The sequence below is a fragment of the Sapajus apella genome, unplaced genomic scaffold (assembly GCF_009761245.1).
Source record: "Sapajus apella isolate SASKATOON/1434 unplaced genomic scaffold, GSC_monkey_1.0 scaffold11, whole genome shotgun sequence".
Classification (NCBI taxonomy): domain Eukaryota; kingdom Metazoa; phylum Chordata; class Mammalia; order Primates; family Cebidae; genus Sapajus; species Sapajus apella.
This window is the reverse complement of record NW_022436951.1, coordinates 7,149,186-7,174,581: the sequence shown is the minus strand read 5'-3', so window position 1 is coordinate 7,174,581 and position 25,396 is coordinate 7,149,186. Positions and strand designations below refer to the sequence as shown.

General features: G+C 37.9%; 1 protein-coding gene across 5 annotated transcripts in view; it reads left to right on the top strand.

Moving 5' to 3' along the window:
* SPEF2 (sperm flagellar 2) overlaps positions 1 to 25,396 on the top strand; it is a 200,400-nt gene that overhangs the window by 29,284 nt on the left and 145,720 nt on the right. For 4 of the 5 annotated variants that reach the window (XM_032278967.1, XM_032278968.1, XM_032278966.1 and 1 more), the window contains 6 exons: positions 826 to 996; positions 2,990 to 3,130; positions 5,658 to 5,722; positions 10,486 to 10,672; positions 15,033 to 15,221; positions 23,413 to 23,600. In XM_032278967.1, coding sequence (XP_032134858.1) covers positions 826 to 996; positions 2,990 to 3,130; positions 5,658 to 5,722; positions 10,486 to 10,672; positions 15,033 to 15,221; positions 23,413 to 23,600 — 941 coding nt within the window. The remainder of the gene's footprint in view (positions 1 to 825; positions 997 to 2,989; positions 3,131 to 5,657; positions 5,723 to 10,485; positions 10,673 to 15,032; positions 15,222 to 23,412; positions 23,601 to 25,396) is intronic. The other variant, XM_032278969.1, reaches the window with a different exon arrangement.

Genomic DNA, 25,396 nt, shown 5'->3' with positions numbered 1-25,396 from the left:
CCAGGCTGGAGTGCAATGGCGCGATCTCGGCTCACCGCAACCTCCGCCTCCTGGGTTCAGGCAATTCTCCTGCCTCAGCCTCCTGAGTAGCTGGGATTACAGGCACGCGCCACCATGCCCAGCTAATTTTTTGTATTTTTAGTAGAGACGGGGTTTCACCATGCTGACCAGGATGGTCTCGATCTCTTGACCTCGTGATCTACCCGCCTCGGCCTCCCAAAGTGCTGGGATTACAGGCTTGAGCCACCACGCCCGGCCCACTGAAAATTAAACTCAGTTAAAAAGTTTAACTCTACAAGTATATATGAGGCTATTTTGAAAGAAGGAACACAAATAGTAATGTTTTTGTAATTGCACTTACATCAATTAAGAATATGAGTAATTGGCCGGGCGTGGTGGCTCACGCCTGTAATCCCAGCACTTTGGGAGGCCGAGGCGGGTGGATCACGAGATCAAGAGATCCAGACCATCCTGGTCAACATGGTGAAACCCCGCCTCTACTAAAAAATACAAAAAATTAGCTGGGCATGGTGGCTCGTGCCTGTAATCCAGGCTACTCAGGAGGCTGAGGCAGGAGAACTGCCTGAACCCAGGAGGCAGAGGTTGCGGTGAGCCGAGATCGCGCCATTGCACTCCAGCCTGGGAAACAAGAGCGAAACTCCGCCGCAAAGAATATGAGTAATTGAAATGGGGCTTGAATTTAGCCTAACAACAATAGTAATTCAAAGAATTTCATTTTGAAGGCAAATTTTATTGGCACTTATAATGAAAATGTACTCTTCATTCTCTAATAACAAAATCTTTTGAAATGCTTTTTCCATTTAGAGACTTAGACACATGATACCACGTCAAACTGATTTCAATCTGATGCGGGTTACATACAGGTTTCAAGAAAAATATAAACACGTGAAAGAAGATCTTGCCCATTTGCATTTTGAGGAACTTGAAAGATTTCAAAAACTCAAGGAAGAGCAAAGATATTTTGATATCAAAAAGGTTTCATAGAACTATTTTTTCAGAAATTCATTAGTAGTACATAGTATACTGTTTGTGATTTATGCCTATAGTACACATTGCCTAAGCAGTAATGTAGCACAAGTTGTACTTTCCTGATGCGTGACTGTCCTGCCCTACTCTCTCCCTTTCTCTCTCTCGCTTGCTCCTTTTTTCTCTCTCCCTTGCTCCTTTTCTCCATCCTGACTCTTGCTGACTGTCACCCCTACTTGTGGCTGAGAACAAGAACTGCCATCCTCTGGAGTAGCAAGACAACTGGATCTCCTTCACTGGTAAAAATCAATGTTTCAGCTGCTTTAGTGATGGAAGGTTGCTACTAGCTACCCCATTGGTCAAAGGCACGTGACCATTATCACCACTGAGGGAGATAAATCAGACATTGTCCCCTCGCTTTCTTCTCTTTTGCAACCACTTGGTCTTTTGGTTCTGCCCCATTTCTCTGTTCTTGGAAATGTGAGGTCATTCTTTGCTTGCATACTTCTTCAATCACCCTGAGCAACTCTTAACTTCTTCCTGGCCCTTGCTTCTTGCTTTGACTAACTCTCTGCTCCTTCTCAAATTTCTTTAAAACTCTTTAAAGATCTTCTGTGCCTTTATGGATGAGAGAATAATGGTACATGGAATCATTAAAGATTTTTAAGAACATTTCAGGTGACTGGGTATATGGAATGTGTAAACTACAGGCAAAAGAATTATGTAGTTCTTCCCATTGTACTGTAAAATCACTTTTTAAATTCATGTATTTATTTGGAATGATAAGAAATTAACATATTCTGAATGTAGTCAGCTCCTTGTGGGGAAGAAAAGAAAGATGAAGGACAAACTGGAAGATCAGGTAATTATCTTACTTGCCAAAGGGTGAATAAAGGATTATACTTCCCTTTGGTGTTACATGATAAAGAGACAAAGCACTCTTAAAGTAGTGTTTGAGACCAACTGCTTTGACTCTTTATGTGGAACCAGCCTGTCCATTCATGCCAAGCCCAATGCAGACAGTCTCCAAGAAAGTTGAGGAAAAGGAAATATGATACCATTAAATAGTCTGAAATAAATTATGTTCAAATAATCACAGGGAGCAAATAAGGCAAAAGGGAGACCCTGTGTCTCCAGATCTTCTTAAGAAAGAAAAGATAAACATATTGCAATTAAACAAATATTTATATTTTGGAAAATGAAATGAAGAAAATTGTCCACCATTTATGGCTTTTTAGTGGTAAATTGAAATTTTTTATCTTTAGACATGGGAGCTAATGATCCTATTAGTTCTAATATAATGTATTAGTAGTAAAGTAATGATTAGTTTTACATGTTACTTCTTAAATCATTTACTTTTAAAATATTTTATCTGATTTTCAGATCCTTTTTCTTTTCAATTACATTCTCCTACTTATATTCTTCTTAAAATAACTACTGCCTACATACAGAAGAGATCATCCAATAATGATACCATATAATTTAGTGTTAATTCAATGTATGAGGTTGCCTCTGAATTCATTGTTTAAGTGTGGCTGGTTTTGGAGAAGTTTGTCATTTTTATTGGGTTTCCCAGGAGCCCTGCTAGAAATTGCTTCCTAGATAGAATTTTCTCATTGGACCATCTTCAGGGAGAGAATATTTTTCTTCCCATGCTTGGTAAAGTCATGACAGTAGGATTAGAAAAGAATTATACTCTTATTTATATTTGGGACATCTTTATTGTCCTTTTAGTATCATCACACAGAATGAAAATATAGACATTTAATAGATATAATTTGCAGATTCCAGAATTGTGTTTTAACATTATGCTTTTCACAATAAGTGATATTGACACCTGCTTCTTAACATTACGCAATTGTGACACCTAGTCCCTTGGCTAATTGCTGGGTTCTGAAAATTTCAATAGATAAATTTTATATATTTGTACCTGTGAGTGTATTATATTGCCTGTTCTGACTATTATTCTGAATAACTAAACTAATGTATATGGGATATTCAGCAATACTTAAACAGAAGACGACAAAATGAAATAATGGCCAAAATCCAAGCAGCTATCATACAGATACCTAAACCTACATCAAATCGTACTTTGAAAGCACTAGAGGCCCAAAAAATGATGAAAAAGAAAAAAGAGGCAGAGGTAAGTGATAATCCTTTACTCTTGTGCTATGTTTATCTTAACTAAAGAATGGTCTTTCTCTGAAACATATAGAGACCTTCCAAAACTTCACACTTGCCTTCCAAACTGTCTCTGACCTTGTCCTTTCTCATTTAGAATTCCTCCACTCTGTGCATATTCAACTCATGTTATATTGTTATTTGTTCAGAACAAAGAATGTAGCTTTAGGCCAGAAATGACAAACTCCTTTTAAATGGCAGTCTAGACTCCTGTGTTGAAAAGGATTCTGTGGTCAATAACAAACCAGGTCAGAATAGCTGCTGTTGTGAGGGATCATGTCTTACCCATTTGTGTTGCTATTAAAGAATACCTGAGGCTGGGTAGTTTATAAAGAAAAAGAGGTTTATGTAGCTTATGGTTCTGAAGGATGAAAGATTCAAGAATGGGTATCTGGTGAGGAACTTAGGAAGGGAAAGGGGAAGTCAAGCCAGGATGTACAAACATTACATGGGGAGAGAGAAAGTGAGAGTGGGGGATGGAGGGAGAGAGGAGAGAGAAGGTGCCAGCTTCTTTTTAAACAGCTCTCTTGGGAACTAATAGAGTGAGAACTCACCCTTAGGGAGAGAATCAATCTATTCATGAGGGAGAAAGAGAGTGAGAGAGAAGGTGCCAGGCTCTTTTTAACAACTAGCTCTCATTGGAACTAATAGAGTGAGAACTCACCCCCAGGGAGGGCATCAGTCTGTTCACAAGGGACCCACCACGTGACCCAGACACCTCCCATTAGGTTCCATCTTCAACATCAGGATCAAATTTCATATGCTGTTTTCAGGGACAATCATCCAAACCATAGCAGGTCATAACTGCCTTGAGTACAGCAGGGCCAGTCAAGGTACATATAGCATACATATGCCTTTCCTACTATATGTTTTTACTCAATTCCTCCTCATCACCACACACTATTTTTCTATGAATCCCAGGAATATTAAGTGACTTGTTGCTATCAGTATATTTAAATTTAAGATACCTATACCAGTGACATTTTACTAGACCACATCAACTGTCAATCATTTCGGTAAGCTACAATCTTATTTTCTTTCACAGGAGAGCAGTGTTATAGTTTGATACTGATTCCTGCAATTCACACTGCATACTTCTACAATGATTGCTAATATTCTCCCATGTGACCTACAAAGATGATTAATAACTACCATTTATTGAACATGTGCTGTATGTCAAGCCGTGGATAGGGCACTTCACTTTATCTTTAATTTGTAAACAACTCTCTAAGTAGTATATTATTTTTCCTGTTTTGTAGATGAGGAAACAGACCCAGAAAGTTGACATGTTTTACCCACTGCTAGTAAAGCAGAGACTGACAGATCTCTCTGATTCGTAAATGCATTGAATTTTACATTAATCCACATTTTTTTTTGTTTTTTAAATACTACCAAAATATCCTGTACTTGGATTCTAAAATTACCACCTACAGAGGCTTTTAGCTGACTCCATTTCAGTATCTACCTCTCATATGTCCCTCAGTTGATTAAAGTTTTGTTGTTGTTGTTGTTTCTTTTTTGAGACGGTCTTACTCTGTTGCCCAGGCTGGAGTGCAGTGGTACAATCATGGATCGCTGCAGCCTTAATCTCTCAGGCTTAAGTGATCCTCCCACCTCAGCCTCCTGAGTAGCTGGGACTACAGGTACTCAAGGCTGGTCTCGAACTCCTCGGCTTAGGCAATCCGCCAGTCTCAGCCTCCCAAAGTGCTTGGATTACAGGTGTGAGCCTCCGTACCTGGACTGATTAAAGTTTTTAAAAAAGTATTTGTAAAACACAAAGGTGAGCTAAAGTTAATCTTCAGATAACAAATAAATAGTGTAAATAAGGTTGCATGAGAAATGTTTACAACACCTGAGACAACAATTTTTAAAGAAATATTTGACTTTGGGAAGCCAAGTTGGAGGATTGCCTGAGGTCAGGAGTTTGAGACTAGCCTGGCCAACATGGTGAAACCCTATCTCTATTAAAAATAAAAAACTTAGCTGAGTGTACTGGCACATGCCTGTGATCCCAGCTATTGGGGAGGCTAAGACAGGAGAATCACTTGAACCTGGGAGGCAGAGGTTGCCTTGAGCGAAGATTGTGCCACTGCACTCCAGCCTGGGCTACAGAGTGAGATTCTGTCTCAAAAAAATAAAAATAAATAAAAAATAGAGAGAAGGAAATATTTGTATTCAAAAATTTATGTCCTGACTTTTTGATAATCTTTATTCTGATGAAATAAATGTCCGTCGGTACCCTGTCAAGATCATGAAGTGAATGATTCAGAGGAGGCAATTTTCACATTCTTTTAGATGTAGTTAGCTTAGTCTGAAAGTAACAAATCAAAATTATAAAAATATTTTAGAATGCATCTTTTCATATCTTAAGTCATAATTACCTTGAATTAGTAGTACATGTCACTTTATAAACTTGAATGAATATGGTAAATGAAGATTTTTTCAGTGGTTTTTAGAGGCAGAGAACTGATGATTAATTTTCTTTAAAGGATGTGGCCAGTGAAATTAAGATGTTCGAAGCATTAATAAAAAAGGATCTCCAAGCAAAAGAAAGGTGAGATGTGAACTGTTCACAGAATCACAAAACTGCATTCTATTCTACATATAGCTTTTGAATATTTAGAAATATTTTATCTGGAAGAGCCGTTCCAAGGATCTTTTCACTTCAGAGAATCTTGATTCCGAGAGTATATTAGGGAAGATAAATGAGCTAAAGTTCAGATTGTTAACACTTTGATAAATATCTAGAAGGTGACTATCATGAAATATAAAGTTGATTTATTTTTCTGTGCTATGTTCTTCTAAGTTCACACATATTTTTTAAACATTCACTAAAACTGTTTCAAGGTACCTCTAATTTAAATTTGTCATGGTAAAGCCTTTATTAGACTCTAGTTTTGTTTATATCAGGCTGTAGCCTCAGCAGTTAGCATAGGGACTAGCAGTAAGAAGCTGAGTGAATGAGTTCATTGAGCAAATGTTACTAAAACAGACACTTTGATGGGTTCATGGAACAAACTTACTCATTAATTGGCTTCATTTACCTAAAGATAAAGCTCCTTTATACTTTGTTTTCTATAGGGGGTCATTGATTCACAGAAAGTAATTCGTTAGAGACCACATATGTAGGAGCAACTGGGTTTTCTTGCATTTTTAAATGGAAACTCTCCAAACTCTATGCATTTACATCTTATGAAATATGAGATGAATCTCTGTTAAAGAAGGTACTAATTCTAAAGAAAAGCAGAAACAAATTACATACTTCAGCTTCATATTAAAATTTTCTGAAGGAAGGGAGAGACAGTCAAATGAGGAGGCAAGGAAAATCAGAGCCATAAGGAAGAAACGATGAAGTCAGATGTCAGAAAGAAAATCAAGCAAAATGGGGAACACTTATGTACATCACCTTTCCTCCTGCCCTCTGCAGAAACTCCTGATGCCCTATTTTGATTCTCACTTCCATTTATCAGTGTTGCTCCTGACCCATAAAAACAACGTAATCCAGGTCTCCTCATTTATGCAATCACTACCTGAACCCCCTAGCACACCTACCCGGACCTTGGCCCATGAAACTACCAATTTCTTCTAACTCTTTCACTCACCTCTCTAGCCACAGGCTCTGTGATGATAAACAGCCGGTGTCCACCAGAAAGGCCATCTTAAACTACTGAAAACTTTGCTACTTGATGAATACGACTTTCTGCTGCTCCCTGGCCTGCCCCTTTCCTGGGACCCCTCAATTTCCACACAGTTTAGCAACCAGAGGTTAAGATGATGCACAGCACTGTCTTTCAGGCCCTGCAGCAGTATCTATTTCTATTGGTTAGTGTCCTTGCAATGTCAGCTATTAAATGTCTTAAAGATCATCCCTGTACATTGCAGCTGCAAACATTTACCTGTTCCCTATTGCCTTTGCCAACCCAACCAGACCTAGGTCTCTATCAGTTAGTTTTAGAACCCCCAAAACAACAGTGAATTAAATTAGAAGGAAATCTGCTTATCTCTCATGTAACAGAAATCAGAAGATAAGTGACCCATGGTGTACGCTGTAGCTCCAAGGTCAAGGACTGAGCCTCCTCCTTTCTTCACTTTTGCATCACTGTCCTGTTGTGTGGTTTCCATCCTCAATGTTACATTCACGATACAAGATGGTTGCTGGAACTCTGGCCATTTGGCCCATATCCTATCAGGAAGGAAGACAGACAAAAAAAGTAGACATCTCCTATCTGAAATAGCTTCTTTCAAAAGCCTTTGCAGAAATCCCATATAACATTTCTGCTTATATCTTATTGTAGAGAATTCAGTCACATGGCCACACCTAGCAGAATGGGAAGCTAGGAAATGTAGTCTTTAACTGGGCACACTGTTTCCCTGCATAAAATTGGAGCTCTATTTTGAGAGAAAAGGGAAGGAAATAGTAGTGTCAGGTCCCTTTATCACAGAAACCTCCACTTGGTCCTGCCAAAGATTTCCAGTAGAGGGCACATGACATATTGACACCCTCACTTACAGCAGGAAGAGAAGGCCTGGGGCAGCTGAAGTCCCTGGGCCAGTTACCTCTCTGGCTGTGAACAGTTTATCTGAGAATCTAAATCCTTTCCAGTGTGTTACGCAAAGATGGTTTTCTCTTTCGGCCTTAAAAAGAAAAATGTTAGGAAACGCTGGCCTAGAGCAAACTTTTCAAGAAAACAAAGGCTATGGCTATGAAATAGGGCCCTTCTTAAGCCATTTCATTAATCACTACTTTTTTAGTTCATTCTGAATCTTAGCTTAGAATCAAGAATGTTCTGGGCACATTGAGAACTTCACACTAACTTAACGCCAGAAGGCAATAAAATCTCCCAGCTTGAACCTCGGAGTACTTTCTGCAGCTGCCTCTTTCATAGTCTGCTCCTGAACAGTTTCTCAGGATGCCACCTTAAAGTCCATTGTTTTTATTTTGTGGAAGAATGAAATGATGCCTCAATCCCAGCAATGCAAGAGCTCTCATGCTGCATTTTCCCCACATAACAAGGTTTCTCCATGTTTTCATTTTTTAAATGACTAATAAATACTGTCTGCTATTTGTTTTCTTTAGCTGGGGTTATTGGCTTCTGTAATTTGGCATTTGGATTAACAGATCTATCAGAGGCTTTTCCCAGCAACTACTTTTTAAGAACTACAAATTTAACCAAGATCTCTGCTACTAATAGATTACACATATACGATTATTACATTTGATAAAGGTCTGGCTAGCAAACAGATAAAAAGAAAATATAATCACTGCCCTCAAGAAACCTACATCTAGTAAAATGAATATTTATTCGAGTACATAATGTGTAGCTTTTTTTCACCTTTATTGGAATAAGACAACAGATGGATGGGTTGACTAATTGATAAAGGAGAAGCAATATGTTAAGTATATTATTGACAGCATAAATATTGTGTTGAGAGAGCTATTAACCCATGCTACAGTGCAGAGTCTTTTACACAACACACTTAGGTACAAATATAATAATATTTTTGATGAAAGATCTAAAAGTGTTTTGCTATGCAATTAAATACTAAATCTTAATAGATAGGGTTAAGCTCTGTCTTTGACCTTACTGAGTGCTTGGTACCTCCATAATTTGTGCTCAGCTCCTCTCGCTGACAGAATGTAATCAAATGTTGAGCCTCTGCTGATAAAATGATCAGAACTTTAGTTTGATTTTTATACATGTATGGTGTTTTTTAGCATATTATTTGCAATTTAGCAGACATCTTCTTGCTAGGCATGCTAGGCACAGGTGCAGAGAGAAGAAAAATAGGCTATTTCTCGTATTCACTAGGAGATCAGCTGGGAGCAGCAAACCTCCAAATTATGTCCTATACTACAGTATGGTCTGTATTATAAATATGCAGGTATTACATCATTAAACATTAAATATGCGTTGTGTTTTTTATAAGAATACTTGTGTCTATATGAGAATTTCTGACATCTCTACACACTTTAATAATGTGTCCTTATTTTTCGAATAAGATTATAAGTAATGTTGTAGACCAAATATGTTAATTACTTGTAACAAAAACAATGATTATACGTAATATAAAAATTCATTATTCCTAGGCGAATAACATTATGGTATATCTTGTATTATTGTATTCTTTTTACTTTTTGAAGAGGATGCAGATGAAAATTGATGATTATTTGATCTTTATATATATAAAAATATGTCTTTTAATGATAAATTTGGAATGAATCTATGAATTGAATATTAAGCCACCATTTGTCTCACTAAATTGAATGTGTTTAACTTTCTGTTGAGAAGACTACTGGGTTCTTCCTGATCCTTTATTTGTGGACATGAGATAGGACAAGATCTCTCAGTTGAGTCTTTTGAGTTGAGTCTCTAGGACATGGGTAAGAAGACAGTTAGACCTGTGCTTATGTATGTGGCACGATAAGCAAGCCAACTTTCAACTCCTGTGTTTTCAATAAGCATTCAGCCACTATTCTAAGCTCTTAGAAATTCATCTGGGAGTTCATATAGTAACTTGCACTTTCATAGGTGATGGAAGTGTGTAGTAGATAGAACCATCTGCATGGAGAAGTAATCTCTAGTGACCTGGCATTAGTGTGCCTGGTCTGCCGTTTCAGAGCTCTGCCTTCCCTGACACTTGGGTTATCAATAGTCTGCCTACTGTTTATTCAAAACAGTGGAGGATAGAGGCCCAGAGCCAACAGGAACAAGAGGAAAAGAAATCCGGAATCTCTGGATACAATGAAAATCATAAAAATTGACAGAACAGGCTGGTGCAGTGGCTCATGCCTGTAATCCCAGCACTTTGGGAGGCCGAGGCGGGTGAATCACCTGAGGTCAGGAGTTGGAGGCCAGCCTGGCCAACATGGTAAAACCTTGTCTCTACTAAAAATACAAAATTAGCTGGGCATGGTGGCATGTGCCTGTAATCTCAGCTACTTGGGAGGCTGAGGCAGGAGAATTGCTTGAACCAGGAGGTGAAGTTTGCAGTGAGCCGAGATTGCACCATTGCACTCCAGCTTGGGCAACAAGAGCAAGCTCTTGTCTCAAAAAAACAAACAAACAAACAAACAAACAAAAAACGCTGATGCTAAGGACCTCACAGAAAGAGAGTTTAGAAATGGGGTGAAGCAAATGGGATCTGTCGAAAGCTAAGGGTATCACCCTGATTTCAAATATTTGCTTCAGTGCTTGTATTAATAAATTAACAGCGAACTCAAGGGATCCCTCTCCTGAGATCTTTCTCCATAGTCACAGATAGTGGCATGGGATCACATTATTATTAAAAATCTAAAATAAAAACTATTATTCTTAGTGCATCGAAGACTTCTTTAGATACAGCAGGCCAGACAGCTACCAATTTGTTAAATACTTACTCGGATGATGAGTACATTAAAAAAATCCAGAAACGCCTTGAAGAAGATGCTTTTGCACGAGAGCAAAGGGAGAAAAGACGGCGGAAATTGTTAATGGACCAGTTAATAGCCCATGAAGCACAAGAGGTAAGATATTTAGATGAAGGTTAAGTAATAGTGCTGGGAATTCTACAAAATGTAGTCTTCTATATACATAATATGTAGTTTATATATGTATTGTCTGCTACTCTTCATCAAATGTCATTTTCACATCCTCACATCATAATATACTAGTATATTATATACTATATATATATATATATATACACACACACACACACACACATATATACTAGTATATAATAGTAAATATACTAGAAAAAAACTTACCTATTTAATAAAGAATCTAAAATCTGGTGATAATTATACAACATTGTGAATGTACTTAAGACAAATCTACACTTTAAAATGGTAAAGTTTATGTTACATATATTCTACCATAATAAAAAATATATTAAAAGGAAACTGAAGTCTATATCTGCCATGTGTACTCTGTTGTTACTTTTAGAGGAAACGGGGAATGAATGAAAACAACATGGAAAAATGTTGTTCTTCCTCTCCTTTTGTTCACCAGTCTATTCCAGTGGTTCTTAAAGTGTGATTACTGGGTGAGCAGCCACAGCATTGCCTGGGACTTTTAGGAATACAGATTACTGGTCCCCACCCCAGACTGGACCTGAAATGCTGGGGATGGGGTCCAGTGATCTGTGCTTACAGGCTCCCTGGGTGATCCTGATGCCACTACAGCTCAAGGATCACTGATCATTTCTTACACTGAGCACATATTTATTGAATATCTATGCTTTGAGTACTTGTGATAGGCTCAGAGATATAACAGAGAGCAAGAATAACAAGATGCCTATCTCTCAGAGCTTTCTGTTTAGAGGAGCATCTACAAACAGCAAGTACATTGGAGTGTGAAAGTGCTATGCAGGTGAAAGGGGGTTTGGGGGGAGTGACACTTAGGAGAAGTCCACCTGGCTTGCTTCAGGAGACGGTGTCTGGAGGACAATAGCAGAAGCATGGATAAGGGTCAGGAGTGAGCTAATTGAAGGTGGGGTGGTTGTGGTGGGGTAGGGGTGAGGGGCGGTTTCCAGGAGAGGCTGAAATGGTGGAAGGTGAAGTGTGTTTCCAGGCAAGAGACTATCACATGGAAAGCTCAGTGCTTTTAGCTAACTGAAAGTCATGTCATCTGGCAGGAGTCACCAGAGGCCAAATTATGTATGAGCTTTGTAAGATACATAGAAAGAAATAGATTTTGTGATTTCATGTTTGAATGCTAAGGGGAATAAGAGTGATCAGGTCAGACTTGCCTTTAGAAAGATCACTCTGGCTTTAATTTGGAGACTAGATTACAGACGGGCAATCCAAGTTCGTGGTTGCTGTAATTTGAGTAAGAGATTATCCTGGTTTAAATTTAGTTTAGTGGCAATAGGGATTGAGATAAGTGGCTTTAAGAATGACTTTGGAAGTAAAATCAATAGGACTTAATGATTCGTTAGACATGGGACAGTGAAAAAGTGGGATGAAAAGCCGGATTTCTAGGTTGTGCACCTGGACGGATGGAGGTGTAATTTACAGAGATATGGAAGATGGTGAGAGGAGCAAAGTTGGTGTGGATGGTGATTTCAGTTGTGAATGTAAATAGGACAAATATGTACGTCTAAAAAGAACATTTGAAGATGCTTTTATTCATCTACCCATGTCTGGTCTGTTTGCTCACTGAAAAGAAATAAAAGCTTCATATTAATATGAAGTTTATTCATGGATTCCACTCCTTTCTTAGTGAAAGTTCAAAAAATAGCTCTGGACATCTTTTTGTGCTAGAAAGTTATTTCTTCAAATTCAGATCTCTTCAAATTATATCTTTATTCAGTCAGTTTGGTCATCTCTTTTAATTAGAAGAATTTCAAATTATGAAAACTAGATAATTGAAAAGTTGATTTTAAAATAACTACCCATTTCAAGTTTCATTACCTTGCAATGAAATTTTGGGCACACTTCTATGTATGTTCCAAAGTGCTTGCGTGTTGGCTGCAAGTTTTTTTCTCACTAGTTTTCTACTTATAATCTAGGCCTGGTGTTTGGCTGGAAAATGGAGTAAATGAATTCTTTCTGGATTTCCTCGCTTTCCACTAGGATGTTATTAACACTGAATTTTCACAACTAGAGTTGGAGATATATTTACTAGTTTGGAAATCCAGCAACCTAAGGGACTTAAAAAAGAGTCAGGACTCTATATAATTTCCATCACAGAAATCTCTTGTGCTGCTGCTTTTCTGTGCGTGGGGAAGCTGCTGTTCCTAGAACCAGGCCTGAAGCTTTTGCTGTATTCCCTGCATTCCCACCACCTGCTTTCCATGGAATTTAGTGAGCCCAGGCTTCTGTGCAGCTGACACAAGATGTTGGTTCACAGTCATGGAATGGAAAATTTTCATGTGTGCAATGGCTGGTTTTTCCATCAATTCTCCTCTCCTCCAAAGGAAAAATTATATATGTCAGGGCTAGGAATTCCTCTGCTTCCATTACCTGCTGCTTTTCACAAGCATGACATAAATCCCACGTCAACCCTGGATGTTTTTTTCTGATGCCTTTGCACTTAATCTATTAAAAATGCCTCAAAATATCTTCCCAAGTGTTCAAGTTGTTCCAGTTTCCCCCTGGAATTTAAGTATTCCTGTTTTGGTTTGGGTGGTGAAGACAGAGCCAGAGACCTGTGCTCAAGTTAATATCTTGCCTACTGATTCATAAATATGTGGAATTATGTGAACTAAATGATGAGATTTAAAGTTAGAAAAATCAGTTTGACTTTTTAGAGGATAGGTTTTGAGAATAGGGATGGTAAGGAAAGGATTGGTAGAGAAGGCCTGAAGTTGTTCAAGATGGGGTGGTGTCAGTGGGTATGGAATGGAATGAGGGGTGGCTTAAAAAAGTACCTGGGAGGTATAATAGACTACTTCCTGAACAATTGAGTATTAGGAGTGATTAAGGGGAATGAACTTAGGATGGCCCTAATGTCTTAGATCACAGAGTAGATTATTGTAGGATCATCAACTGAGATGGGGAAATATGGGGAGAGGACCAGATCTGAAGGGGAGTTAGTGTGTTTAATTCTGGACTTATTGAGTTGAAGTACTTCGTAGGCATTTAAGTGGAGATATTCAAACTGGGAGCACAATTTGGCTCCTACCCGGTTCTGTGGTCATTTGGCTAGTATCTTGGCTAGTTAAGATTTACGCCAAGTCAACTACCTCTGCCTTCTAATAATCTTTTCTATGCTATTTCTTTGGAACTGGCATTTGAACACCAGGCCCTTCCCTCACTTCTTAAGTAGAAGACCTTTGAATTCTTAGCTCTTAGTTCTTTCCTGCAGTGCCCTATTCTCTAGCTGCTCAGGCGTCTTTGGAAGATTAGGTAGTGGTTGTAGACCAGAGTAAGTTCCTCCAGTGTCTAGATATTTTTCTATGTCTTCCCCACTGAGTGTTATAGATACCTCCTCTTTCCACATGATGTCTCTGTTTCGAAAGAGTGAGAGAGCTTGATAGGGCCTTGGATATCATCGTCTATCTAAACCCATCATTTTACCTGACAAGAAATAGGCCCAAGAAACTGAGTTAATTGCCCAAGGCCACCCAGCTTATTATGACGACCAGGTCCTTTGATTCCCAGTTTAACGTTTTTTTCTACTGTTCATTTACTGGTCACCCTTCTATTCTCTTCAAACAGCCAAGAATACATCTAGTTTCTGTTTCAGATTATTACCACTCAGATTTTTAAGATAAGCAGTAGGTCATTTCCCCCAGCCTCTTCTCCAGGCGTCATATTCTGTCAGTTTTTATTAATAGCTTTTCCTCACATTGGTATTGCAGTATCCTCACTAGGAACTAATCAGATCTGCAATCTTCAGCTGACAACGGCTGCATTTATTTACAACTAGTAGTAATGTTAAAATGTGTGTAACATAATCCTAAACTTCTGAAAACATGCTTTTAAATTCAGAGTTATAGCACTTATTTTTGTTTAACTTTTATTTTAAGTTCAGGGGTACATGTGCAGGTTAGTTGTATAGGTAAACTCATGTTACGGGGGTTTGTTGTATAGATTATTTCGTCACCAAGATAGTAAGCCTAGTATCCATTAGCTGTTCACTTGTTTTTAAAACCTTGAAAATCACCTAATTTATTTTTAATAATATTTTGAATGAAGTAATAATTTATTTAAAGTGCTTGTAAGTTGCAAAATCATAACATTTCTGAACACCAACTTTTGTTGGAAATTCTCATTTCATAATTTGATTTTTTTGCTATGTCAAATTAAGTCAAATGACAGAAATTGATTTAGATGAACATTATGCTTTTGTATATTGTTTCTGTACAGGCTTCATAGCCCAATGGGGAATTTGGACAACACTTTAACAAATAATTGGCTCTTCCCCTGGTGTTTTCAGGAGGCTTATCGGGAAGAACAGCTGATTAACCGACTGATGCGGCAGTCCCAGCAGGAGCGCAGGATTGCTGTGCAGCTCATGCATGTTCGGCATGAAAAGGAAGTTTTATGGCAAAACAGAATTTTCAGAGAAAAACAACATGAGGAAAGACGACTGAAAGACTTCCAGGATGCTCTTGATCGAGAAGCGGTAAATACTATCTGCCTTAGAAATCTTTCTGCCAAGTGATGGTAAACAAAGCTATATTTTGTTGCCAATCATCTAATAAGAGTTGATTTTTTTTGACATGATCAGCCTGTTATCTGCCCATTTTTATTTTTGTGTAACTCCATCAACAGGGCATATAGCCACTGCATAGTACGATACTGTCTTCCTTTAGTCTTGATTCTACAAGTAGCTAAGTACTTAATGCTCCACCAACACTTATGTCCATTTCTCACTAGTCATTTTGATTGTCTGAAGCTCCTTCTCTAATAGATTTCTCAGGAAGGGCTCATGGAAACCATATTCCCTGAGTTCTTATATATTGGTAACTGTGTGTGCCTTTTATACTTGATTGTAAGTTTTGCTGTGTATAATATGGTTAGTTCACAGTTTGTTTCCTTGAATATCTTAAGTATGTCACTCTGTTTTCTAAAGTGTTCTGTCAAAAAGAATAGTGATAATCTAACTTTCATTTCCTTGAGTGATTACTTTTTTTTTCTCGATACTTTTTTTTGTTTAAAAGTTTACTATGTTTACTAGAATAGACATTGCTATTGGTTTTTCTAGGTGAATATCCTCAGGCAATGAGAGAACTTTTAAGCTATTTCCTTTCAACTAGACACCATTAGTCTTTAGTCAACAATTCCTTGCCTTCTGAAAAAAAAGAGATTTCTCAGGTCCATTTGTGCTATTTCTTCCTCAGAAGAGAATAAGTCCTTTATCTAGGGTACTCTGGTGCCCCGGAGCTGAGAATTGTATACAGAAACTGAGATCTAGGCTGCTAGCTGTACTCTTTGCTACTATGGTCTCATTGTGTCCTGGCCCTTTTATAACTCTGAAAATCAAAATATCCAATCTTTTAATTATTTAATAGGTTATTTTTGTCCCAAACTTTATGTATATGTGGGTTCTAGTGACAAAAACAGATGGATTTCATTAAAGGAGAATAAGGATTACTTCTTGTCTTCTTCCTATTGGGAATGTTTTAGATTTATTTAATTCATTAGTCCACATTTGATTGAAGAGAACTCATGTGAGTGGCATTTTAGATAGCCTATCTTTACTGTCATAAAATATTCACAAAACCGGACTGGACAGAAGAGAAACCTTATAGAAAACAGGAGGGTAGTGCTTTATTTACTAGCTTCATAGCTTCCACTGTGGTACCCCATGAAAGTGCATTGTAGCTCTTGCCAAAATTATGCAATTTTTAGAAATATCATTTGGGGGCCGGGCGCGGTGGCTCAAGCCTATAATCCCAGCACTTTGGGAGGCCAAGGCGGGTAGATCACGAGGTCAGGAGATCGAGACCATCCTGGTCAACATGATGAAACCCCGTCTCTACTAAAAATACAAAAAATTAGCTGGGCATGGTGGTGCGTGCCTGTAATCCCAGCTACTCAGGAGGCTGAGACAGGAGAATTGCCTGAACCCAGGAGGCGTACGTTGCGGTGAGCCGAGATCGCGCCATTGCACTCCAGCCTGGGTAACATGAGTGAAACTCCGTCTCAAAAAAAAAAAAAAAAAAGAAAAGAAATATCATTTGGACAGTAGCATATTTTGCAGTGAGGAAAGTGTTGCTTTTACCTTTGTGGAATGGGCATAGCCTAAATGGCAGGTATGGAATGGGAGAGGGAGCCATTCCCCATGAATTTGAGCTGAATGAATGCTGACCTCAATGTCTTCTTTGGCCTTAAAAGCTGAGTTATCTGGATGATTGTTTCATGTCTCTCTTCTTTGGCAAAAGTAGACTTGACTAGATTAGAGTGGCATTTGCTTACATTAGAAATGATGTGTTTATCTTTCTAAGTGCCTATTTAAAACATATGTTTATTTCACAAGCTCAGCTAAATAGCAAAATATGTTTAGCTGGACTGGTCTCAGGATGATAAGGATCACCTATTCTTTCTTGAACTGGGATTAAATTAACTTCAGAGTACTGGAACAGTTGGACCTGCTAAAGCCTCAGAGACCTAAATTGTGAGGTTCCAAAGCACCTGAAAAAATTATATTTCTTACTCTCACATGATTACCTTTTCCAACAACAGATGTATCTACTTCCTTGGCACCTATCCCTTAGAGATGGTTGAATTTTATGGCTTTCATCTATACATGTTGAATTTATCAACTTCTCCACCAACAGTGGCTAGTACATAAGTAGGAGCTGAATAAATAAAGCAATATATGTTGAATTTGCTTTGCCAAATTAACAGTTACCTCTTCTTTCCAGTATCATTCACTAACTAAACAAAGTCCATTTTATTCTCTACATTATCATTCTACTACTTCTTTTATGTGAAGAAGGAGGATTTTTTTTGGTATACATATATATTTGTTTAACTTTTATTTTACGTTCAGGGGTATAAGTGCAGGTTTGTTACTTAGGTAAATGTGTGTCATGGGGGTTTGTTGTACAGATTATTTCATCACCCAGATATTAAGCCTAGTACCCATTAATTATTTTGCTTGATGCTCTCTCTCCTCCCACCCTCCACCCTCTGAAAGGTCTCAGTTTGTGTTGTTCCCCTCTGTGTGTCCATGTGTTCTTATCATTTATCTCCCACTTATGAGTGAAAACATACAGTATTTGTTTTTCTATTCCTGCATAAATTTGCTAAGGATAATGGTCTCCAGATCCATCCATGTCCCTGCAAAAGACATGATCTCATTCTTTTTTATGGCTGCATAGTATTCCATGGTGTATATATATCACATTTTCTTTATTCAGTCTATCACTGATGGGCATTTAGGTTGATTCCATGTCTTTGCTATTGTGAATAATGCTATAATGAATGTAGGCATTCATGTGTCTTTAAAATAGAAGGATTCATATTCCTTTGGGTATATACCCAGTAATAGGATTGCTGGGTTAAATGATATTTCTGCCTCCAGATCTCTGAGGAATTGCCACGCTGTCCTCCACAATGGTTGAACTAATTTACACTTCCATCTACAGTGTAAAAGTGTTCGTTTTTCTCAACAACCTTGCCAGCATCTGTTGTTTTTTGACTTTTTGATAACCATTCTGACGGGTATGAGACGGTATATCATTGTGGTTTTAATTTGGATTTATATAATGATCAGTGATGTTAGGCATTTTTTCATGTTTGTTAGCAGCTTGTATGTCTTCTTTTGAAAAGTGTCTGGTCATGTCATTTGCCCACTTTTTAATGGGGTTGTTTGTAAATTTGTTTAAGTTCATTATAGATGCTGATATTAGACCTTTGTCATATGCATAGTTTGTAAAAATTTTCTCCCATTCTGTAGATTGTCTGTTCACTCTGTTGACAGTTTCCTTTGCTGTGCGGAAGCTCTTTAGTTTAATTAGATCCCATTTGTCAATTTTTGCTTTTGTTGCAATTGCTTTTGGCGTCTTCATCATGAAATCTTTGCCTGTGCTTATGTCCTGAATGGTGTTACCTAGGTTGTCTGCCAGGGTTTTTATAGCTTTGGGTTTTACATTTAAGTCTTTAATTCATCTTAAGTTAATGTTTGTATATGGTGTAAGGAAGGGGTCCAGTTTCAGTCTTCTGCATATGGCTAGCCAGTTATCCCAGAACCGTCTATCAAATAGGGAATCCTTTCCCATTGCTTGTGTTTGTCAGGTGTGTTGAAGATCTGATGGCTGGAGGTATGTGGTCTTATTTCTGGATTCTCAATTCTGTTCCATCGGTCTATGTGTCTGTTTTTATGTTTCAATTACTGTAGCCCCATATAGTGTAGTGTAGTTTGAAGTCAGGTAGCATGATGCTTCCAGCTTTGTTCTTAGTTTTTATTGTTCTTATAATTTGTATTATTATTTGTGAGTGGGAGAAGGTGGAGTATTCTAAATGTATTTTTAAGTCTATTAAGGTCTTTAAGGTTTTTTAACTATGCTCACAGACTATAAATAATACTTGTATTACCTATTTAATTGTATTGATTTGCTATTCTATGGCCACTTTCTGTTAAGTATTGCTATGGAAAATACTGATTTTTTTTTCCTACTTCTTTGGTTGTGCCTTCTCAGGAGCAAGGTCATTGTATTTGAAGGCTCATTGTTCTCTTATATAAAAACATTTATTAACAGATTCCTCAAAGCTTTATCTTAGGCTTCCTTATTTTCTTTTCTATGTTATTTCTCAGACAACCGCATCCACAACCATGGTGGTGCCTTTACTGCAAGAGACAAATAACTCATGGAGTTATGCCTCTGCCCTCCAAGATGAAGGTCCATAGTTTTAGTATTCCTTGACATCTGTGGTCCTATGTCTCAGAGACACTTCAAACTCAACATGTTCCAAGCCAAATTTGTGACCTTTTCTATGAAGCTAGTCTTTTTCAATATTCCATAGCTCAACAAATGGCATCATTGTGTATCCAATTGTACAAGCCTGAAATTTCAGGACCCACCTGTTAGCTGTTTCATTCTTATTCTTGCATACCCAAAACACCCACTAAGTGCTATCATTTTCATGCATTACATTTCTCTTCATTGTGTCCATTTTCCTCCATGTCTACACTACCACCCCTGGTTTCTACTGCAGTACTACTACTGCAGTGGTTCTTCATCCATTTTTAGTGGTTATGAATTGGCAACCAAAAACTGAAGAGTTTCAGAATATAACAGTATTTATGTTCCTTAATTCAACCCTAAGTTGTACTCTTTCAGCCCATCTCTGCACATAGAGAATGTACAATGCCTGAGATTATAAGGGCCAAGCCATCTTAGAAACACTGTGGTCATCAGATGCAAGCCCAGTGCTATTGAGACCTCAGCTACCGCAGCCCACACTCTCCCCTCAGTGGCACAGGAGCCTTTGGGGTGGCTGCTGGGCCTTTGTTGGTGCTCCATATAATCCCCTCTGAGGCTTCATTGTTCCCCTTCATTACCTGGCTCTGGCCACGTTGGTTTGCTCTCAGATTCTTGAGCAAGTCATTTCTTCTAATTTGCCCCTCTTCCCAAGTGCCTTCACCCAATTAATACTTGTTCTCAAAGCTCCATGCGTATGTTCCTTCTTGTCTAGGTCAGGCCCCTATTATATAGCCCCATACACCATGGTCTTGCCCTAATGACATGTCGCAGTGTGTAATTATATCTGTATTTGTTTTTGCCTCTTTGTTTGCCCATCCCACTGGCATGTAAAGTCTATAAGAGCAGTAGCATGTTTGCTCTTGTGAAAGAAAGAAAGAAAGAAAGAGAGAGAGAGAAGGAGAGAGAGAGAAAGATAAAGAATGAAAGAGAGAAAGGAAGAAGAGAAGGAGGAAGAAGGAAGAAAGGAAAGAAGGAAGGAAGGAGAGAAAGAAAGAAAGAGAGAGAGAGAAAGAAAAAGGAAGGAAGGAGAAAGAGAAAGAAGGAAAGAAAGAGGAAGAAGAAAGAGAAGAAGAGGAGGAGGAAGGAAGGAAGGTGAAAAGAAAGAAAGAAAGAAAAAAGAGAGAGAAAGGAAGGCAAAGAAGAAGAGGGAGGGGGAGGGGGAGGAGGGGGGAGGGAGAGAGGGAGGGAGGGAAGAAGGAAGGAAGGAAGAAAGGGGCTCACACCTATAATCCCAGCACTTTGGGAGGCTGGGATGGGAGGAGCACAAGGTCAGGAGTTTGAGACCAGCCTGGCGAACATGGTGAAACTCCATCTCTACTAAAAATACAAAAATTAGCTGGGTGTGGTGGCACATGCCTATAATTCCAGCTACTTGGGAGGCTGAGGCAAGAGAATTGCTTGAACCCGGGAGGCAGAATTGGCAATGAGCCAAGTTCACGCCATTGCACTCCAGCTCTGGGTGACAGAGCAAGACTGTCTTGCCAAAAAGAAAGAAAGAAAGAGAGAAAGAGAAAGAGAAGAGAAAAAGGAAGGAAGGGAAGAGGGAGTGAGGGGGGAGGGAGAGAGAGAAAAAAAAAGAAAAAGAAACAAAGAAAAAAAGAAAAAGAAGGAAAAGAAGGAAAAAAAGAAAATGAGAGAGGGGAAGAAATAAAAAGGAAAGACAGAGAAGAGAGAAAATGATGGAAAACTTTGTGTTTTTCTTTCACTTTCAATTTTTTGGGGGTTTTTGTTTTGTTTTTAGATTAAATCTGCTAATCTCATCCTTTGAGGCAGTTGAAAAACTATTCTATATTAAGACAGTTCCTGATCTATTATTATTCATAATTAATTACAATCATATTTAATATTTGTTGAGCCTTAACTTTCAGTCAAGCACTGTACTACATTTGTTACATGCATGTATCATATAATTATTGCAATAACCATAAGTGGATATTATCCTTATTTACATTTTACACATCAGGAAATTGAAGACTAGAAGGCTCAAATTCACAAAGCTTATCAGTGGTATAGCAGGGAACAAGGCCTGTTCTATCAGACTCCAGAGTCCAGGTTCATAACCACTGAGATTTACTATCTCCCACAGACTTCCTTTTTCCTTTTCCTCCCTCTCTTTTTATGGCTGCAACACACTTAGCTGTAATGAGACAGGAAATTGTGGCAGCTTTGGCAGAGGATTGATGGTAGTTATAGAAAAGGAGAAGGAAGACTAGACAGCTGAATGAAAGGAGGGAGAGGAATAGAGACAGGGAGAGAGGGACTGGGGAAGGGAGAGAGTGGGTAAGGGAGGAAGAGAGAGAAGGAGATGGAGAAGCAACCAGGGTTGAAAGCTATACTATTACTGGTAAAACATTCTACCATTCCCTTAAAGGTTTTGGTTCATCACATCCTAAATATTTCCATGTGTTTCAGACACTCTGTAGTAAACCAACCTCGTGACCCATTTTTGTGTCACTCTCTCCATAAATTCTCATCTGATATTTCTGCTCTCTTAGATTCATTTTTTTCTCTGAATTCTTCACTTCATGAATCATGCCGTAAAGTTTTGTACTTAAATTGTACTCCTTCTCTATGAAAACAGGGTGTACAGAATGATATGACAATAATAAATTCTGATGTAATTCCTGGATCTGTCAAATGTACAGAATTGACCTTAGTGATCATTCAGCTTAACCCCTTTCCCAACAAAAATGAAATAAGCACACAAAATAAAACCAGCAATAGCAAAACAAACGGTGGACCTTATACAGCAATCCATTGTCACACATCTAGTCATTTATGAATAGTATCATAATAGGAGATATTTGTTCTGATGAGTTGGTTTGGTACTTTTTCTGGGTATGCTAAGTATTGTTAATATCCTGACTTTGAGGAAACAAAGGCATAAGGAGGCTAAGGACTTGCTCAAGCTCTCACAGCTAGAACTTGAATTCTATATAAAATCCAGGCCTTGAACTCGACCATACCTCCTCCACAGCCCAAGTTTACTTCCATTTTATACTCAGTGGGTTGTTGCAGGAGGCAAGTCTTTTTCCTAGAGCAGATTAGCATGTGACTGAATTTCTCAAGAAGCTGCCATGGCTATCTGAAAAGCAATATTTGCTCATTCAAATCCCACATATTAAGTATTATGTTACTCTCAGCTTGGCTGGACTACGTTCAACCTTTGTACTTTGTGTGAAGAAAAGATTCCCTAAACAAAATAATAGTGCACTAAGGATAGATGATGACAAGCTAAGTATTTTATTGATTTCTACAGAAATAGATGTTTCTACAAATTATTGCCATCAGTTTATTAAGCCTGTAACCATAGAGGGTTTATAATTAACACATTTAACATTTGTTGGCAAATGTGTTATATTCTTAAGCCAGTATAATCAGGGAATTTCTAAAATATTTTATAGGTATAAATCAGTATTATAGAACTCTCCCATTCAAAGACAAAGGGCAATGGCTATAGCAGATGTGTCCAAATTGATGCTCTGGATGTGGGAGTGAGGGGTCAGCTATGCTTAGGGTCTGGCACAGACTTGCCTGTTTCTCTCTGAACCCTATTTACAACCAATGAACTCAGAACTTCTTTTTGAAGGCTTAAGATCCAATTCATCATTAATCCACATTGGGCTTTCCCCAGTTAGATCATCTTTCATTGTATTATGCTTTGTTGATAGCATCAGCTAAGAGTAGAATATTTCCAATATTGACTTTGCCATCATACTCAGTACTAATATATTAAGAAGAAAGTGTTCATTCATGATTAATTTTTTTTCCTTATGTCAGAAGACATTTCATTCTACTTAAAGATCTTTTGGCTATTGAAAGGATGACATTATTTTTATTTGAATTAGTTATAGTGATTTAAAAATGTTTTTGCCTTTTTAGGCTTTGGCAAAACAAGCCAAGATTGATTTTGAAGAACAAATCCTTAAAGAAAAGAGATATCATGAGCAGATTGCTGTGGAAAGAGCTCAAGCTTGTTATAAAAAGCATTATTCAATATGTGCAGAAATTTTGGATCAAATAGTTGATTTGTCCACTAAAGTGGCAGACTATCGAATGTTGACAAATAAGTAAGTATTTTTTTATAATAACATAGTAGATATACGATAGAGAATGTGGAAGGATATGATTGTGAAGTAGATACTATGCTGATAAGTAAAGAGAGACAAAAATGATTCATAAAAAGACTAAAAGGTGGGGTCCAGGAGACCTTGATTTCTGACTTGATTTACCCAGTGACTAGCTTTAAGATGCACATATGCCTTTTCCCACACCTTTTATGAAAATTAACTCAACATGGATCATGGACTTAAGTATAAAGCATAGGACTATAAAACTTTGAAGAAAAACTAAGAGAAAATCTTTGAGCTCTATGAGTAGGCAACAAATTCTTAGACTTGACATCAAAAGCATGATCCATAAAAGGAAAACTTGACAAGTTGGATTGCATTAAAATAAAAAATAAAAAATGTTTGCTCTGCAAAAGACAAAACTTTATAAGTTGGACTTCCTCAAAATTTAAACTTTTTGCTTTGAAAAAGATGAAAGGATGTATAGAATGGGAGAAAATATTTCAAACTGCCTATCCAACAAAAGACTAGAATATATGAAGTATTCTCAAAACTCAACAACAAAAAATAAGCCAGTTCAAAAATTGGCAAAAGACATGAAAAGACATTTCACTGAAGAGTATATCCAGATGACAAATACGCATGTAAAATAATTTCACCCTCATTAGTCATTAGAGAAATTCAAATTGAAATCACAATAATATATCATTACACACCTATAAGAATGGCTAATTTAAAAAAAAAAAGAAAAAAAACACCAAACACTGGCAAGGATCTGGAGAAAATCACTAATTCATTGTTGCCGAGAACGTGAAATGGTATAGTCCCTCTGGAAAACTGTTTGGCAGTTTCTTAAAAAGCTGATTATGCAACTCCCACACAACCTAGTGATTATATTTCTGGGCATTTATCCTGGAGAAATGAAGACTTAAATTCACACAGACTCCTGTGTACAAATGTTTATAGCACCTTTATTTGTAATAGCTTAAAACTGATGACAATCTAGATGTCTCTCAACAGGTAATAAAGTGTGATACGTCCATATCATGGAATATTGCTGAGGAATATAAAATAGCCAATTATCTATTACATGTCACAGTCTGAATGAATCTCCAGATACTTATGCTGAGTGGAAGAAACCCAATCTCAAAATGTTACATACTCTATGATTTCATTTATATAACATTCTTGAAATGACAAAATTATAGAAACTGAGAACAGATTAGTGACTACCAGGGGCTAAGAATGGGGTGGAGGTGAGAGGGAGGTGAAGGTGGCTATGAAACGGCAGCACGGTGGGTTCTGTGGTGACAGAAAGTTCTGTATTTTGACTATTTAAATGTTAATATCCTCGTTGTGATATTGTGCTGTGGTGTTGCAAGATATTACAATTAGGAGATACTGGGTAAAGGGTATATGGATCTCCATATTATTTCTGACACCTAAGGTGAGTGTACAATTACCTCAGAATAGAAAGTTTAATTTTGGCCGGGCGCGGTGGCTCAAGCCTGTAATCCCAGCACTTTGGGAGGCCGAGGCGGGTGGATCACGAGGTCAAGAGATCGAGACCATCCTGGTCAACATGGTGAAACCCTGTCTCTACTAAAAATACAAAAAATTAACTGGGCATGGTGGCACGTGCCTGTAATCCTAGCTACTCAGGAGGTTGAGGCAGGAGAATTGCCTGAGCCCAGGAGGCGGAGGTTGCAGTGAGCCGAGATCGCGCCATTGCACTCCAGCCTGGGTAACAAGAGCAAAACTCCGTCTCAAAAAAAAAAAAAAAAAAAAAAAAAAAA